The following is a 19,350-nucleotide window of genomic DNA, read 5'->3' on the forward strand; positions in this document are numbered from 1 at the left end:
ATAAACATTTTGTTTAGAATATAAATAGCAGAGCTATTCATCTTCATTGGATGAAACATCACTAGAGTGTTCGAGATCTGTGGACTTTCCATAAACTTCGTTGTTCCACTGAAGTATGAAACCACTGTTTGTTCCAATTTTTTTAACAATCCAATTTTTATGAAGTTCATAATTTTATTGCAGCATTTTGATTTAAAGTTCTAGTTTAATTTTAACATTCATGAGAAAATTAAGTAAAGTATTTAACTTTTTATGCTGACATGTGATAGAAAAGAAATTAAAATTTGTATATACTGATAACCAACCATGCTACTTAGTGCATGGGTTGGTCATCAGTATATAAAAAAATTGTTAGTGAACAAAATCTACTAACTACTAAAAATAAATGTTTTCTACTGTTCAAAAATAAAAACTTCTAATTTTATTGGTAAAACTACTGAGTTGGCAACGCTACTAAGCACACAGGTTGTCGAGTTTTTACCCCTAATTTGCTTTTGCCGTGTGACGACGGATATAAAAGAAATACATGAATTTATGTTATTAAGCTTTAGATTTTAGACGATTTTCATGTTTCCCTGCCAGGAAAACCTTTTGAATAATATAGGTACCTAAACCTATTTCTAATTGATAAGCTTGTAACAGAATCTTACAGCTACTTTGGACAAGAACTATGGGATTTATAAACAATTCCTTAAATTATCTAAAAAACAAAAAAACAACTTTTACTAAGAAGTTTCAACTAATATATACAGTAGTGGTCGTATAATTAGAAGCGCTACCAAAGATCCTTGACATTATATAAGATACTTCACCGCAATCGTTTTCATTTGAAAATTAAACAAAAAATAGGACCACCATATTATGTTCAACGATTTATCATTTATTAGCACTAATCATACCAACACTTATACCTATTTCTATATAAGTACCTATTTCTAGCTATTTCTATTCATAGCGGGTCGATAAGGGTAAGCCATAAGTATTACTCAAAATTAACAAAACGATACAAAAAATAGTATAATAACTGCAGATTAATTGATAAAAAAGGTCATGAAATCAAATGTGCAAAAGCAATAAGGAGATACGTGCATTTTCAATGCTCAAGTTCAAAATCGATCATTTGACCCGTTATGGTATGTTTAGTGTTAAAAAAACCAATATAAATTCCACTACACAAGTGCAGTTTCAATATTACATTGCAGATAAATCAGTTTTAAGGTATGAACAATAATTTATAATTAGAAACAACAACAAATAAATATAAAAAACAATATTTTTTTAAGTATTAGTAATATTCCTTTCAAGAGGTTCTTCCAAACAATTTAGCTTCCACTAATGTTCAGCGTATCAGTCTTTAAGAGAAGTTTCTCCTATCATCACGTGAAAAAACTTCATTTTTAATCAGGTTGGAACCTATAATAGGGTATTTTTTAGTAACACGAATCAAATGAAATCAAATCAAATAAATAAAAAAATTCAACATAAATGAAAGTACATGTTGAAAAAAAGCGCGGGAAACTTCGTTTATGGTAGACGTATTTTTCACGGTGGTGAAAATTTAATTTAATTTTATAGTTAAAACGCGGAGGATAAGCTGGTAGTGTAAGTTTTAGTAATATATGTAATCTTTGTATCATATTTGTGTATAGTGTCATCGTATAGTTGGTAAGTTTTTATAATTTTTGTAAATATTGTATGAACGAGCCCCCCGATCTCGATCGGGGGGATGATGGCTATGTTGGCCTGAATCTCCCCGTGGGATCATATGTAACTGTTGTTTCACAAGATGAATTTGATAAAATGGATACGGATTGTTCCTTATCATCTCAGACAGGTGAAGGAAGTCGTAAACGAACACGTTATCTACGCCTTTGTCGGCAGTGTACGAAAAGGAGAAATAAGAAAGGTGGTTCTAGCGGTGATTACTGTCAATGCGAAAGTTTATGCAATATGGAAGATGAGTCAATTTTAATAAAAAAGATTACTTCTAAAAGTTCTAAACCTATATCTCAATCGACGTCATCTTCACACTCGCAAAATAATAATAATTCACATAAAACGTCCTCTCAACCATCAACATCTTATACGGAAAATTCAAATATCTCTCAAGACTCTAACGCGGGAAATTCAAATATCTCTCAAGACTCTAACGCGGGAAATTCAAATAACACGAAAACTACAATAACCAATACAGACTCCCGTTGGATCGGCCGGACTGAATATGTTCTTACTGATGTTTCCCCTTATTTGATACACGTTCAACGTATACAAAGTTCACCTGATGACGGGACCGTTCTCCATCCTATAACTTTTGGCAATTTTTTAAAACAGAACAAATTTGAAAATATTATTCCCGGTAGTGTAAAACGTATAGGAAGAAATAGGTGCGTAGTTGGCTTTTCCGATTACAAAGACGCCAATAACTTTCTTAACTGCAATCTTTTGGAAACGAAAAAGTTAAAAGCCTTCATTCCGACTTTCAACGTAACAAGGATGGGGCTAGTTCGTGGGGTCCCTGTAGATTGGAGTGAGGGGAAGTTCAACGAAATGTATCCGTTCCTTTAGGCTGCGGCAAAATACTTAAAATAAGACGTTTGAATCGCAAGGTGAAAATTAATGACTCGGTTTCTTGGAAACCCTCTGAATCCGTTGTAATAACGTTTGATGGGCAAGTTTTACCAAAACGGATTTTTATGTGCTATAATGCTCTTCCAGTAGAGATATATATTTTTCCTACAATACAATGCTATAAATGCTGTCGTTATGGTCATACCAAAGTACAATGTCGTTCTAAGACTCCAATATGTTATAACTGTGGAGGTCAACATGCAGGTGTCTCATGTGACAGGTCAGATGAAGATCCTCTATACTGTGTAATGTGTAAAGTTGAAGGGTCTCATGCAGCGATAGACAAGTCATGTCCAGAGTTTGTGAGACAGACAGAAATCAAACTTAAAATGGCTCAGAGCTGCATGTCTTACGCAGAAGCCAGTAAATGTTTTCCTTCTGTTAAGCCTTCATACGCAGATGCACTAAGCTCAACAATTCCAGAAGTACCGAAACCTGCATATGTTCCCACACCGAAGTCTGCATCTCGTAACAATTTTATTAATTCATCTTATAAAAAGACAGTATTTTTAAAACCTCGCTCTCCTCCTAAGCATCAATATGGTTATGATCGTGTTGTTCATAAAAATTTATTAAAAGATTTCCAGGTTTCAGAGCCTAAAAATGGCTGTGCTCTGGTAGATAAAAGTAAAGAGGAAGAAAACTCTGATGTCTTAGAAATGATACTAGCTTTATTAAGTACTTTAATAAACTCAAACTTACTAAAACCGTCCCACGTTGCCTCTATTAATGAAAAAATAAAATCAATTAATGTTAATAAAAATAATGGATTGCAAAATAATTCAATGGAATTGCAGGAGTATTGTTCCAAAGAAACATGATTTAATATATTTGTTAAATAAACATTCTCCTGTTGTTGTCGCATTATCCGAGACGTGGTTAAAGCCAGGATACCTATTTAAGGTCCCTGGATATACCTGCTTACGTGATGATAGATACGATGGCTATGGTGGTGTAGCATTACTCGTCAGGAACTCAATTGATTTTTCTAGAATATCGTTTTCTTCATTAATCTCTAATGATGCCATTAATATTGTCGGCATCAAAATTTATAATATTTCTATAGTTTCCATTTATCTCGCTCGTTCCTCTTTTATTATTCTCAATAGCATTAATAATTTACTCTCTTCACTTAGTGATCCATTCCTACTATTAGGTGACTTTAACTGTCATCACCAAATGTTTGGTTGTGGCACCACTGACACCAATGGTGTACATTTAGTAGAAATATTAGATTTACAAAACTTGTGTTTACTTAATACTGGCTCACCAACCAGACGCACAAAGCCTAATGAGAAGCCTAGTGCAGTTGACTTATCAATTTGTACTCCAGATCTTGCTTCTTCTCATTCTTGGTACACCTCATCATCTACTTTTGGCAGTGATCATTTCCCGATTATCATATCCTCTCCTATTAGACGCCCTCCTTATCAAAAACGAGAACCTCGTGTGAAATATAAATTAAATAATGCTGATTGGTCTGCATTTAAGAACCTTGTCGAATCTAAAATAAAAGATTTGCCTGAATTAGTTAGCGGTGGTGAGACCAATTCTTCTAGAGCTTTGGCTACATGTTTAATAGAATCTGCCGATCAGATTTTTTCTGTTAAACGAAATCCATCTAATAAGATTCCATATCCTCCATGGTGGGATAGAGAATGTATGGATGCTGTAAGTAAAAGAAAGGTAGCTGAGAGAGTCTATGCTGAGGACATGTCCAATGAAAACTTAGATATTCTCAATGAAGTTATTTGTATTACACGTAAATTCCTCAGAGATAAAAAGCAGGAAGGCTGGAAAACATTTTGTACTTCTTTATCTCCTTCTACGTGCCCTACAGAAGTTTGGCGCAGTATTAAACGATTTCGGTCTGCTTTCAAAGAATCTTTATCATCATCTTCACTTCCCCCTTCTTTAACAAATGCCTTTTTAGACAGATTAGCTCCTCCATCAGTTGCTGAATCGATCTACTTTCCTTTAGAATCATCTTTGACAGATGACTCTTCCTCTTTAAACTCTCCTTTTTCACTACATGAATTAAAAGGTGTGCTTTCACATGTTAAAGATTCATCTCCAGGTCAGGATGGTATTATGTACTCATTTTTATCTCATCTTGGTAATAGTGCTTTAATGTATTTTTTAAATTTAATAAATTCAGTCATGGTCACAGGTAATATTCCTGAAACATGGAAGTCTCAAGAAGTTATAGCGATTAAAAAACCTAACAAACCTACCAATGATGTTGCCTCATATAGGCCTATTGCGCTGTCCTCTGTTTTAACTAAGGTTGCTGAACATCTTGTGAAGAATCGTTTGGAATGGTTTATTGAAAACAATAATTTCATAGCCAATAGTCAATACGGTTTCCGGAAGTCAAAATCTACAATAGACAATTTAGCTATATTAACCACAGATATTCGCTTAGCTTTTTCGCGCGATGAAGATATTGTAGCTGCCTTTTTGGACATCGCTGCCGCTTATGATAATGTGAACATTTCTATTTTACAACGCAAATTATTAGAGCTACAGGTTCCTACATTATTAATTCATTTTATCATCAATTTACTATCCTGCAGATACATATCATTATTCGTTCAGAAAGACGGTAATACTACTGAGTTAAAGCGTACAGTTTTTAAAGGCCTTCCCCAAGGTTCAGTACTTAGCCCACTTTTATATAACATTTATACATATGATTTAGAATCATCTTTATATTCCCACATAAATGTGCTACAATATGCAGATGATTTGCTTTTTTATTCCGTAAATAAATCTATAGATATCGCTTGCAATTTCATGTCTAATTCACTTAATAGTTTAAATGTGTGGTTAGTTAAAAATGACTTAAATTTATCCGTATCCAAAAGTTCAATAGTTGTATTTTCTAAAAAACGTACAACTCCTGTCATAAATGTGACCTTCAATGGTCAATCTCTGCCATATCAAACAAAAATTAAATTTTTAGGAGTTATATTAGATTCAAAATTGTCTGGACTTGCCCATTATGAACATATTGATATGAAATGTGCACAGCTACTTAATATCATGAAATGCCTCTCAGGTGTATGGTGGGGTGCTCATCCGTTTTCTATGAAACTTGTGTATAACGCTCTTGTAAGATCTGTTCTAGATTATGGCACATTTCTATTAGATGGTGGAAGTGTCTTGGGGAGTAAAAAACTTGATGTCATTCAGTCAAAAGCTTTGAGAATTGTGACAGGAGTGATGAAATCTTGCCCAACCAATGCATTACAAGTAGAATGCTGCGATCCTCCTTTAAAATTAAGAAGGCAATTTCTAAGCGATCGATACTTGTTCAAATCTATGCAGTTTTCTGACCATACTCTTCATGGAAAACTGCATGAATTGAACAATATTATTCAGACATCCCGTTATTGGCGTCAAAAATCATTACCATGTCTAATAAAAAGCTTTCGTAAATTTTTAACAATACACAGCCACATTCATCGATCTCCATCATTATCCATATTTATGACACAATTCAATTCTTTAATTCTAGCTCCGGATATAAGATATGATATAGGTGTCGGTAAACAAGATATTCTGGAGACAAATATTCGTTTCATGAGTAGCGTTGAGGAACAAAATTGGAGTGGATGGGATTATATTTTTACAGATGCCTCTAAAATCTCTATTGATGATTGTGTTGGAGTCGGTCTAGTTCATTGGCAACATAAAATAATACAAAAGATTAAACTTCCTCCTGAATCCTCTGTTTTTACTGGAGAGTGTTTTGCTCTTTTAAAAGCTGTAGAACTGGTTATTTCATTAAAATCTAAAAGAACAATCATATTTTCAGACTCAAAAAGTGCACTACGAACTATTGAAAAATTTCCATTCCAAATGAAACCTTGTTATCCTATTATTTGCGAAATACGTGATAAGCTTTTGATATGTTCTCAAAGAAATCACACCATTATCTTTGCATGGATTCCAAGTCACTGTGGGATTAAAGGGAACGAGAAAGCCGATCAGCTTGCCAAAGAAGCTATAAAGGATGGAGACTTAGTCCCATACATTAATTATTGTCATGATTTGACTGCTCTTCCCAAAACCTATCTTTGGGAGTCATGGAATGATGTTTGGTTGAGAAGCAGCAAGTTCAAAGGCAAACTTTATGCTGAAATTCAACCCTCGATCTCCAGTAAACCATGGTTCTTTAAAGCTAAAAGTTCTAAAATTGTCACTTCTATCATTTCCAGAATGCGTTTAGGACATGTATGTACACCTCATCATTTAGCAAGGCTTCGTATTGTTGATAGCAATATTTGTGAGTGTGGAGAAGATATTGGTGATCTCGACCATATTTTCTTTTCTTGTTCCCAATATGACCGCACCTCCTTTATGAATTCCTTACAATTATTACAGGTCCCGTTTCCGACTAAAATCTCCTGCCTTTTGCTTTATCCTTTATTGTATTATAATGTATTATCCTCTTTCATAATCAATAATAATATTAAGATTTAATATATTTAATTTATTTTTATTAATTTATTTCCATATCTTGTTTTTAACTAGCTTATCCTTTTGTTTCCTTTTGACGACTTTGTCGCGTGTAGTTTCCCTACCTTTCACTTGAAACTGGCATAAAGTTAAAACTATTGCCATAAAGGAAAAAAAAAAAAAAAAAGTACATGTTGAACGTCAAAAGAACTACCGCCAATTCACAAAAACTAACCTCCGTCCTGAGGAGAACTGGCAAGAAACTCAGCGGGCATGTCTTTTTTTTTTAAGTATTAGATAAAAATTTTTAAATATTCATTTTTATAATGAGTATGATAACGTTACAATTATTGCAATATTGAAATGCCCGGAGCGAGCAAGTCATTCCCATTTTGTGCAATCTTCTAGATAATCATTGACTTTATAGTAAGCTTTATTGCATAGATGTTCTCTAATAGTTTTCTTAAACCTATGTATATGTAGGTTCTGAATATCTTGTGGGATTTTGTTGTACAGGTGCAATGATTAACGTATCTTCTCTGGGAGAGGTTTTTCTTGGGCAAGCCTTTCTACGAACATTGTTAACAGTTCCATGTGTTTCATAATGATCAATTGCATTAAAAACTTTTTTGACAGAACAATTTAAATATTCAGCTATTCTTTTGTACGATCTTATGATCTATATGTAAATTAACAATTATTTGCCTAGTTGACGCGTCACAACTTTTATTTTTGCCCATTTTGAATAAAATAAAATTCAGATTAAATTTTGAATTGCCGCCAAAATAATAGAAGCCAAGCTTCGATCAGCAATAGCTATAGATTTCGGGTCTGTTCAAAAAATACGTCTCGTTAAATAACAACCCACTTGAAATGTGAGCTCTTATATTTTTTAGTTCGCTTGAAACACAGCCAATGTAAAGACGTCTCACAATGCCGCAGTGTGCATTCAAAAGTTGCAAAAATAATGCCCGAAAAAGCAATTTAACGGCCGGAGTATCTTACTTTCGGTAAGTACATGAAGTATAAGTTATATTTTAAGCTTTAAACTAATAAATAATATTAAATTTTGAACAAAATTACCGATTTTAATCCACCGCTACAAATGTTTGGCCAAGGCTCGCCAGCACATGGACAATTTTTTATTTAACAGAACAGTAAATTAATGGAGTAGATTTGTGTTGTAATAATTTTTTTAAATTTGTTAGCAGAACTTCAAAATTGGTTGGTTAAAATTGGTTAATGCTGCTTTTTTTTTATTGCCATTGTAGGCAGACGAGCATACGGCCCACCTGATGGTAAGTGATCACCGTCGTTCATGGACGTCAGCAATGCCAGGGGCAGAGCCAAGCCGCTGCCTACCATATCCCTTTTGTGTCTGTTTGTTGAATTCTCGTTAGATACTTAGCTTTCCTTTTTCATTTTAGCTTTCCTAGCAATCCATTGACCTGTGCAGAATGGATCTCGATTGTCGCCAGAGCAAGAAGAGATGACTTTTATAAGCCAGCCAAGAATTCGGTTATATGTTCGGATCACTTTGATAAATCGGATATATCCGGAAATACTAACCGACGTCGTTTGGTTAAAACAGCAGTTCCTAAATTACAGGTACATTAATTGATGATTCACAGTCAAATTGTAATTTTATATCTGTTTTCCTTTTGTGCATAAATGTATTTGTGAAACGATAAATCATCGTGTTGTTCGAATTCATGTTTATCTATTATTAAAGAGTATTTTCAAAACCACAGATTCAACCCCCGTTGCAGGACGTACAATTGGCATCACCCAATACCAAACTCTCAGTATCTGAAATTGACGTGCAAGTGAGTAATTTTTTAGCAGTAGGTGTCGTCAATTTTGTTATATGAGCTGCTAAATTATTATTTTATTGACAATACATATTTTTAAAAATACATTTAAATTTTTCAAAATTATTTCAGTAAAATAATGGGACTTAATATTTCTTATACTCTAACAATTTCGTTAAGTGGTGATAATTTTTGAGAATTGAGATTTGTAGTTAATTTGAGTAATGTATATTCGCGCCATTACAGATAATTAAATGAGGACATACATTATTATTATTTTTTCAGCCTCTATCATCGAGTTCTGGGTTAGACCTTACACAAAAGGTCACCTATACCCAAGCCCAAGCAGAGCATATCTCTGTTATGACCTCTCCTGTTGGATCATTATCAGATTTAATATCAGTTTGTGCAACACCCAGAAAGAGGTTTCTGTATAAACAGTTACTCACTGCTCGCAAAGTCATAGATAATAAATCGAAAAAAATTCAAACATTGCAAAAAGTGAACAAGAGACTAAAGAAAAGAAACAGTTCTTTAAAAAATATGGTTTGTTTGTTGAAAAAAAAACTAAATTTAAAAAAAAAAAAAAATTATAATAAAATGAACAAATAGGCTAAATAAAACTTTAACATTACTCATTGACATTGGACATCTTTGTCTTCCGTGATCACGGCTACTGAAAAGTGGCCGAAACATTGTAATAAAAATACCGCCCTTAAAACCGTTTAAACGTTGTTTTATTATGTGTACTAGTCGCCAAAACTTAAGAATATACTATAAAAATACATATTACACAAAAACGTAAGCTAGTAAAATAATAAGTAATGTATAGATACTAACAAATATAGGTGCCTAAAACATAAAAAGTAAACAAGTAAATTTTTACTTTTATTTATATAATAAATTATTTTAGTGTTCAACGCGACTCCATTATCTCCTGTAGTAAATAGAAATCGGAATTCCAAGAAGCAAAACTAAAGAAAATAAAACGATGTAGCTCTCAAGGCATTAACGGAAAAAATTACTTTATTTGTAGCCCGTTAAAGTTGATTTCACATTAAATGTTGTTTAACATATGTCATTTCATTTGTAAGTGACAGGAGTAATTTATTGCTTTGCTCACTTCATTTTTTTAATGGATTTTATGACCTGGTAACTAAGACCTTTAAGTCATGTCTTATTTTAATTTATATTCCGAATTTTATGAAAAATGATAAAATGGAGTGAAATGAAATGAAGATGATTAATTTGAGACATTAATCAACTGGGATGAAATGCAATGAGATGAGATGATATGGAATGAAATATAATCGCAGTATTGTGGTCATTTACTGAGATTTTTTCAGTGGACTTTTTGGAGGATCCCGAAAAGTTAGGTCCAGCAGCTTTGTCTCATTTTCCCACATTTGTGCACTTTCACAGATATTAAACAGTTAATAAACCACCATTATTACACATTTAAACCTGAAGAAACACTATATAGAGAAAATAAAACAAATCACACAACTTCACTCCTCGCGTTCCCGCCAAAAAGTCCCAAAGTCGTGATTTAGTTATGGAGGGTATACGTAAGGAGAACCATCTCAGTATATTAAAAAGTGTCACTGAAGGGCAGCAAATTAAGATGGCGCCATAGTAGCAAGTGGAAAGATTTTAAAAACAGCGTCATAAGCTATTACAGTTCTGGTATATTCCGATTTGCACGGCGAGCACTGTAAAGTGTGACGTCAAATTAGTATACTGCGAAGCCGTTCCTTTACAGTACAGTATACTGTCATCAATTTCGTCATGGCAGTGTTTTTACTTCAGCAAAAAAATCTTGTTTAAATTTAGTTATATTTGAAAATAGAATATTCAAGTTTTGTCAGTTTAATTAATCGCTAAAAGTAAGTATATTTTTAGTAAAAGAAAATATTGTTTTTCAAGCAATTTAATCTACAATAACTTAATAACCGTATTATTGAAATGAGGTTATGCACGGTAAAAGTGCTGAAGTAAAGATTTATGAAATCATGTATCATTCCTCCATTCCATTCATAGCGGTGAGAGAGAGCACTGAACAGTGCTCGCAGTGTAAATCGGAACATAGCCTTCACTGCAATCCAGCACACTTGACTCAGTTTAAAACTTCTGTATTCATATTATTTCCCCTTGCTACACTAGCGTTAATTCGATGAGTTTTCGAACTATAATTTGCTGTTTACAGATGGACACTTTTTCAACTTGTCCCCTATACAAGATGGTGCTCCTTACCTCTACCCTCCATAGATTTAGTGAAAAATGCACAGATAATATAGAAAAAATTAGGATATACGTTTCGTTTCACGCTGTGAAGATCTTGAACTGGCATCAAGAGCCATAGACGATGGTGACAAAATCAAATTAGGAAACTCGTAATTATATATATATTAGCAGTCAAAGGCGTCTCTAACCTGTGTAGGGCCCGTGTGCAATAATTACCCTAGCGCCCTCTAGTCAGGGCACGGTAAAAATTGAATAGGTACAAATGTAACAGGTTCTTTGACAGTTCCAAGCCCGGCGTCTTCTGACACCGCTGCGCCCACACTCTACGCCCTGGGTAAAGCTGCTTCTGTCAGCAGCGTCAAGCACCAATCACAGACCTCGCCAGCGAACTTACACATAAACATATCCCACTGAGTTTCACGTCAGATCTTCTCAGTAGGTCGGGATTTCGCAAGTGGTGGTCGTTTTGTAAGTGGTAGATTCTGCGAAGCACTGCTCTCATTAGGATTAGCAGATTCTCTCGGGTTAAGCCCGTGAGTTCACGTACCTGTCTGCGCGAACTATAATAGCCCCTTAGGCTACCAGAGAAAAGTATGGAAAAAGTCAGCAGCTCCCAAAGTTTACGTATTATAAATATAGAAGTCATTAGGGCCTAAAGTTTAAGATGCCCGGTGAATTCACATCGAGCGATCCGACGGTGCCGGTATTCGAATCTGGATGCCGATTTTTCTCTACAGTGATGGAAATAACATCGTGTAATAAAAATGATAAAAGCAAAAAAAAAATTGTGACCTCTATATATTTGTATGTAGGTACAAAAAATGCATGTCTGTCTGTCCACTTTTTCGCCTGACAAATTAGCACTGGCTGAAAATTATAATTTCCTAAAAAAATAATTAATTTTAGTATTTCACAATTTGAGTCTTGTCATAATATGAAGTTTGGTAAGAGTCAAACATTTTATTTGAAAGAGAAGTGCGATTGGCGTTTTTTTGAAAGCATTTTCAAACGTTAAGAACTAATTAATAAAATGGGAATAAATAAATATCCCAATTGCGTTGAAATCAAACGTCAAAAGCCCGCCATCACTGTCAATGAAGGTAAGGCAGTGTAAGATCGTTTTAGTTTCGTGAATGTAACATGTTTGACTATCATGTGATTTAGTGGGAGATTGTTTAGTCCAGCGGCTCTCAACCATCGTGTCATGTCGCTAGCCCCTGTCAAGTGTAGCGGGGTAGGTGGCGGCATTTAGTGTAAATTTACATGTTTTGCTTTACATTAAAAATAAACAGTAAAATTTCGGTTATTGTCATAAATTGTGTTCATGCCCTTAATGTATTTAACTAAATGGTTTTAAACAAAAATCTCGTTACCGTGTTGCAGAAGCACCGTGTTTTATGATTGGTATTTTTTCTTGTTTAGAGTGGAACCGTGTTGTAAAATACCGTGTTAAAGGGGGGTTACCTGTACATAAAATTGATAAAAATGTTGCTACTACTATTCCGACAGCCCTGATTGCTGGCCCCTATGTCTATGGTAATGTAGTACCTTCGATTATATTGCCTTTTTTTTCTTTCAGATATAACAAAAGCAATAGGTTCAAACTACCGTACGCTGCCGTTATTCGAAAAAGGCCTATACGAATACAACTATAAGATTTATTATTCGTTAAATAATAACGAGTATTTAAAATGTAGATGGCTGGAGTATAAGAAACATATTGAAGATCGTGTCTTCTCACCTTTTCAGTTCATCGACATAAGGTAAAACGCGGCTGTTTGTTTAGAGCTATGTGCTTTTTACGCTTTTTTTTCTGAGTGTATTCATTCATGACATGGAGGGTTGAAGCAAGGAGCATGGAATGGAAGGTTCCGCGGAGACCGACATCGTTGGTCGTCGACTATCGCCTCGACGACCCGTCGGTCGGGCGTCCTCGGGGTGGCGCCGCATGTCTGGTTGTAGTGTTGACCGCGGGAACCCCCCTACTCTGACCGGGTTCTGACCCCGGACGGAGATCGGACGTCGGGTGTAAGAGTGCAGGGGTGTCGTTTAGTGGGTGGGCCCTAAAATCCTTGCGCCCGCGATCTGCTCTCAGCACCTGCAGATCGTTGAGTCTCACAAACCCCGCGCGCCCCCTAGGCGCGGGGACCTCGTAGGAGGTTCGGCTCCCAGCCCGAAAAAAAAAAAAAAAAAAAAAGAGCATGGAAGGTTGAGGTAAGGAGAACCGTCTCTGTGTGTGAGAAGTGTCCGTTAAAATCTGCTAAATATAGCAACCGGTAAATTTAAAAAAAGGCGCTGAAAGCTATTAGAATAAGGTAGAGAAATAAAAAAGGACGAAAGAACTGTAAGCACTACAAAAACACAAAGTAAGAAAATGCAATCGATGTCTCCACGCTTTACCACAGGAATAATTTTAGGTTATATTGACGAAATTAGTTTGGACTACGTAAACATGTGAGGTCTTGTATATTAAACTATTACTAACTACTCTAGTCATATTACTATATAAATATATTACATTTCCTAACTCAGCATACTTCAATCAGTTAACAACTGCTCAATTCATATCATACCCTGTACCTATGCTAGCGCCATTCTGGAGGATTTTTGAACTGTTATTTAGCCCTGAAAGTGGGACACTTTCAAGCTTCTCCCATGTGAGACGGTTTTCCTTACCTCTACCCTCCATAGTTGAAAGGGAGTCAATTAAGGTGATGCCAGAGTAGCGAGCGGCGACGACGAGACACAACCCTGTCCATTGACAGCCACGACTACTCTGCCAAGAGTATCCGACTAGGAAGAATAGTAGCATGTGGAATGAAATAAAAAATTCTTCTTCACTTCAATCCAGTATACCTAAAACTAAAACTGCTATATTCGTATAACATTTCCACTTCTTACACTAGCGATATTTCGATAAGTCTTAACAGTTTGCAGGCGGACGCTTCTTCAATTGGTCCTATTTATATAAACAAGATTGTGCTCCTTACCTCTACCCTCCTTAAGTGAACCGTCTACTGTTTAGAAAGATCTTTAAAATTGCTTCTTAATGGTGATATGCTTTTTTTACAAAACAACTTTCAGAGATTATCATTTCTACAACTGCAAAAATCGTTATATACCGTCACAATCGATTTACGCAAAGCAGGATTTCCGTTACAAAATGAGTTTGGGCCCTGGCGTCGACGAATATGGCCAAATACCGATCCCGCAAGACATACTGATGAAACGCGGCGACGCGAAGATTAAAAAAACCAATGTAAAGGCGGGAAAAGGAAAGAAATATGGCTGAAAATTGATTTTTTTTTTTTTAATTTATTGAAAGCATTGGCAACACGGCCATCAGCTTAAGCTAATTTTACAAAAAAATAGAACATGAACTAGAACTTACAATAAAAACACAAATAAAAGAAACAAACCAAACCAAGAAACAATTACAAATGATTGAAAACAACAAATTAATGACAAAATGAATTGCAAGAACTTAGTATAAAAAAATACAAGTTTTTTTTCAACAAACAACAAAAAAGAACATGAATCGTTATAAAAAAATAATTAAACTTGCACATAAGCAGGAGACCTATGATACATTCATGAATTATACATTCATAGTCGTCCTATAGTGTGAAGTACAAAATTATACACTATTGAGAATAGTTGTGGAAGCTTTAAAATACCTTGAATGGAATTAGGAATAGATTTTAAGCCTGTGTCTTTACATAATGCATTAAACAATAATCTCTGTTGATTGAATTCAGGACAATTAAAAAAAATATGATCTAGATCACACATGCCAGAGTTACAATAAGTACATGCAGCTGATTCACTTAACTTTAATCTAAAAAGATGCGCAGGAAAATGGCCGTGGCCTATACGTAATCTACAAATAATCGATATAAAGGCTCTTCCCGGGAAGAATCTAAAATTATCAAACCAAGATTTAGTACTAGGTACTGGGACTATTTCAGCTAACCATTTACCTTTCGTTTCTCTGGACTTAGACAAGTAATTAGACCAACGTTTCATCATATTTTGTTTAATTGAATAAACTAAATCTGAGTACGGAACTTTAAAATCGGAAATATTTATATCTTTTGTAGATTTCGCTAATTTATCAACAAATTCATTACCCACAATACCAGAGTGACCTGGCACCCAACAAAATTCAACAAATATATTTCTGAAATACAAAAAACTCAAACAACTTCTTAACTTATAAATTAAATAATTTACAGATGCACTAATACATTTATTTTTAAGAGCTTGCAAGGCGCTCATTGAATCAGATAGAATTAAAATTTTGTCCCCTGCAGAGTAATTTACTCGAATGTGCTCTAAAGCATATATAATGCCTAGTACTTCAGCCGAAAAAACAGAGAAAAAATTGCTACATTTATAAACTGATCCTATGTTCATGGACGAATCAAAAAATGCAAAACTAGTTCTATCTTTAGTTTTAGAGCCATCTGTATACACTTTAACAAAATCAGTCTTATCTTCAAGGAACTCCAGAAAATCATTTTTAGATTTAAACTTGATTAGATCAATAGCCACATCTCTCAACATGTCATGAAAGTTATATTCGAAACAAGGCAATAGGGTAGACCAAAATACCACATCCTGAAATTCAAAATTCAAGTACGTTATGGCACTGGATATGGATGAAGAATTAGGAAGCGGAATTAAATTATAATTTGGAATATTTGCATACTTCAAATACCTGTAAGTTACTTGATTATCACGGCTAATAAGCTTAAGGCAATAATTATCTATTATAAAACTTCTTCGTATGTATAGAGGAACAATACCAGCCTCAACTTCCAAGGAATTAATTGGAGACGACATCATAGCACCAGTAATTATTCGTAATGCTCTATTTTGCACAATATCTAATTTCCTAAGAATAGAAAAATTCGCATCCGAAAAGAACATACTGCCATAATCGAAATGGCTTCGGATTGTTGCAATGTAAATAGTTTTTAAAACTTTGGGATCAGCTCCCCATTTTACTCCAGTTAGCGATTTTAATATATTCAAACCTAATTCAGCTCTTTTACAAATAACATCAATATGAGTTTTCCACGAAAGATCAAAATCTAGAGAAAGACCAACATATTTTACGAAAGATTGAGCAGGAATAATATCATAATTGTATAAAACTTTAGGGTAATGCAATCCATTTTGGGAAAATAAAATTGCAGAACTTTTGGAAATATTGACCTCAAGCTTTAGGGAATTAGTAAGTAAATCGTAAATATTACGCAAACAACTATTCATAACCGATTCACCACTTTTAATATCATTACAGTTTACATAGAGAACAAGATCGTCAGCAAAAAATAAATGTTTAACAGTGTTTGGAATTTTCTTTATGAAACGTACTAAACTAAGTATGAATATGAGAGGTGATAAAACGCAACCTTGAGGAGTACCTTTAGTAGAAATTTTAGGACCAAATAAACTAGATTTAATTTTCAAAAACATAGAGCGCTTGTTCAGAAAATTGTACAGCCAGAACAGAACATGTCCTGGAAAGCCTAAAGAATGTAGACTTTCAATAAGGTAGGAATGATCTATATTATCAAAAGCCCCTTTAATATCTAAAAATACCGCTAATGTAAATTGATTATTATGGAAGTTATTTTTAATATCGCCAATCAAACAGCTTAAGTTATCTATCGTACTTTTACCTTTACGAAATCCGTATTGAGTACTTGGTATTAAGTTGTTATTTTCAGTAAACCACTCTAACCTGTTTTTTAACATAGTTTCGAAAATTTTCGAAAAACAAGAAGTTAATGAAATGGGTCTGTGAGAATTGATACAGTTGGGATCCTTGTAAAGCTTTAAAATCGGTACTACATGTTGAGTTTTCCAATTCGAAGGAATACAGTTGTTTTGCCAAAGATCATTAAATATTTGCCATAAAATTTCCTTAGCATACTGGGGAAGATTTTTGATTACTTTATAAGGGATGAAATCAGGACCAGGGGAGGTTTCCTTTTTATTTTCTAACGCAGTCGCAAATTCGCCCATAGAGAATGGATCTACCATCCATTGAGCCTCCGGTTTTCCGTGGCTGTTAAAAAAATCTTGTAACTTAGATTCAGAAATTTCATTCTCAGAACCAGTTATCGAGTCCAAAAACAAAGATGCATTAGCGGGATTTTGAAAAAAACTTGAAGACGAAGAAATATGATTGAGTTTAGCGTGTTTAAATCTACGAATGTGATCCCAAATAATTTTACTCGAAGTCAATCGATTGAATGATGAGGAAAGATTCATCCAGCTTGAACGTTTTATTTCATATAAAGTTCTTTTCTTCAAAGCGTCCAGCTTTTTGAAAATAATATAGTTTTCCATATTTGGATAATGCTTGTACGATAATAAAGCAACTTTGGCTTGTAAAACTACGCGGTCACAATCAGCATTCCACCAAGGAACAGCTTTGGAACAATTCCGTTTTTTGTGCGAGTAACACTTTTTGTCAAAAGTCATTAATATGTCATGTAAAATACTCAAAAACATATTATAATTTTCAAGAGGGTTATCAGCGAAGCTAAAACTTGAAAACTCACTTTCACATAAGTTATTAAATTTTGACCAGTCAATCTTATTAAAATTTATGTTAGCTAAAGAGGTATTATCTAGTGTATCAACTTGATTTATTGAAGAGGTGGTCGGGCCAAAGGAAGGATGGGAAGGAAGAAAAGCATCGTTAAAGACTTCAATAAGTAGTGGGAAATGATTACTACTGAGCAAATCATCAAGGACAGAAACTGTGCAACTAGAGCTAAGAGCAGGGGAAGCGAATACTAGATCCAATACATTTCCTTGTTGACCAAATGGAGCAAAGGTTGTGATTGTGTCATCATTTAAACAAACTAACTCAAAACTTTCCACATAATCATGAAGGGCTTTACCTCTTCTATCATTGACTCTTGAACTCCAGGAAGCATGATGTGCATTGAAGTCACCAATTATTAAATAATTATTTGAAACAAATTTAGAACATGAATCTTTCAATAAATTAATAGTGAACTTACCATTTGGTGGTGGAGGAATGTAAACACATAGAATGTCAAAAGAAAAATTATTAATGTAAACTGTAATTAAAATATTTTGAAAATGATATTGAGAAATTGTGTCTATTATTTTAAATTTATACTTAGAGCGTAATGCAATAGCAACCCCACCATGTGGGTGGTTGGAATCTCTTCTTATAACATTAAATCCAGGTAATTTGATGATTTTATGTGAAGTTAACCAGGTTTCATTGAATAAAATCATATCAACACACTTGTCAAGTTTACTGAGGAAATCTTTAAGTTGATCTAATTTAGGAAATAAACTTCTAGAGTTCCAATGAATGATATTAAACTGACCAACAGAATTATGCATATAAGATTGAGTAGACCTATCCATAATTTATGATGTAAAATTCGTTACTAGCATTTCTTTAATTAATTGAGTAGATATAGGTCCAGAAGGGGATTTAGAATCCTTTTTCTTTAACAATTCTATTAAAGTTTTTGTAATGGTTCTGATGACAATTTCTGAATTTATAATGTCTGAAATTAAAGCCCTACCTTGAGGGGTCTTCGCAGATATAGGTATGTCAGAAGAGGTCACGGGGTTCTTAATAACAGGAGTCTTTAGTATGGCTGCATATGATGTTTGCTTGCCGATGATCTTATTTTTAACTTCAGCAACCTTGGCTGCCTTTACTGAGCAAGAGTAAGAAACTGCAGAATGTGGTCCACTGCAGTTGGAGCACTTGAAGATGTTGGGAGTGCTGCACTCCTTATAAAAATGATTGCCTGAACAAATAGAGCAAACTTGAGTGGCTTTACAGGCACCACTTCCATGTCCGAATTTGTAGCATTTGAAACACTGTAACACAGGTCTAATATAATCCGAAACAGGCATCCAAATATGCTCGTATGTGACGTGATCAGGATGGCTAGACGCCAAAAATGTAACCAGCACAGTTTGCAGTGGCTTGTCACTTCCATTCTCTTGTTTTTTGAAAAATCTTTTTACTCCGAGTATTGTGCATGAAGCTTTTAAATTTACTAAAAGAGATTCTTCATCTAATTCCACAGGAGCTCGAATAATTCCTTGACTCTCAATGCTATCGTAAGGTATTTTTGCTGTCCAATTGTTTAACTCCATAAAGCTTACATCTAATAAAAAAGCGTTG

General features: G+C 34.3%; 1 protein-coding gene across 3 annotated transcripts; it reads left to right on the forward strand.

The window, feature by feature from the left end:
- The first annotated feature begins 1,274 nt into the window (after positions 1–1,274).
- Positions 1,275–9,977, forward strand: LOC134201271 (uncharacterized). Of its 3 annotated transcripts, XM_062675785.1 has the most exons (6): positions 1,275–1,405; positions 7,989–8,102; positions 8,520–8,700; positions 8,844–8,918; positions 9,189–9,449; positions 9,817–9,977. In XM_062675785.1, exons 2-6 carry the CDS (start codon positions 8,026–8,028, stop codon positions 9,844–9,846), a joined length of 624 nt encoding a protein of 207 aa, XP_062531769.1. In that variant the 5' UTR covers positions 1,275–1,405; positions 7,989–8,025; the 3' UTR covers positions 9,847–9,977. The 3 variants fall into 3 exon arrangements, with proteins under 3 accessions (XP_062531769.1, XP_062531767.1, XP_062531768.1); XM_062675783.1 differs by lacking the exon at positions 9,817–9,977 and having other exon boundaries at positions 9,189–9,633; XM_062675784.1 differs by lacking the exon at positions 9,817–9,977 and having other exon boundaries at positions 8,862–8,918; positions 9,189–9,633.
- Positions 9,978–19,350: the final 9,373 nt, after the last annotated feature.

This window comes from Bombyx mori, chromosome 24 (genome assembly GCF_030269925.1).
Source record: "Bombyx mori chromosome 24, ASM3026992v2".
Taxonomy (NCBI): Eukaryota; Metazoa; Arthropoda; class Insecta; order Lepidoptera; family Bombycidae; genus Bombyx; species Bombyx mori.

Bases quoted from the DNA above. Each gene is read 5' to 3' on its own strand.
- LOC134201271 (XM_062675783.1), top strand. From the start codon at position 8,026: ATGCCGCAGTGTGCATTCAAAAGTTGCAAAAATAATGCCCGAAAAAGC. The intron at 8,103-8,519 runs GTAAGTACATGA...TTTTCATTTTAG, and splicing joins GCCGGAGTATCTTACTTTCG to CTTTCCTAGCAATCCATTGA. The intron at 8,919-9,188 runs GTGAGTAATTTT...TTATTTTTTCAG, and splicing joins TATCTGAAATTGACGTGCAA to CCTCTATCATCGAGTTCTGG.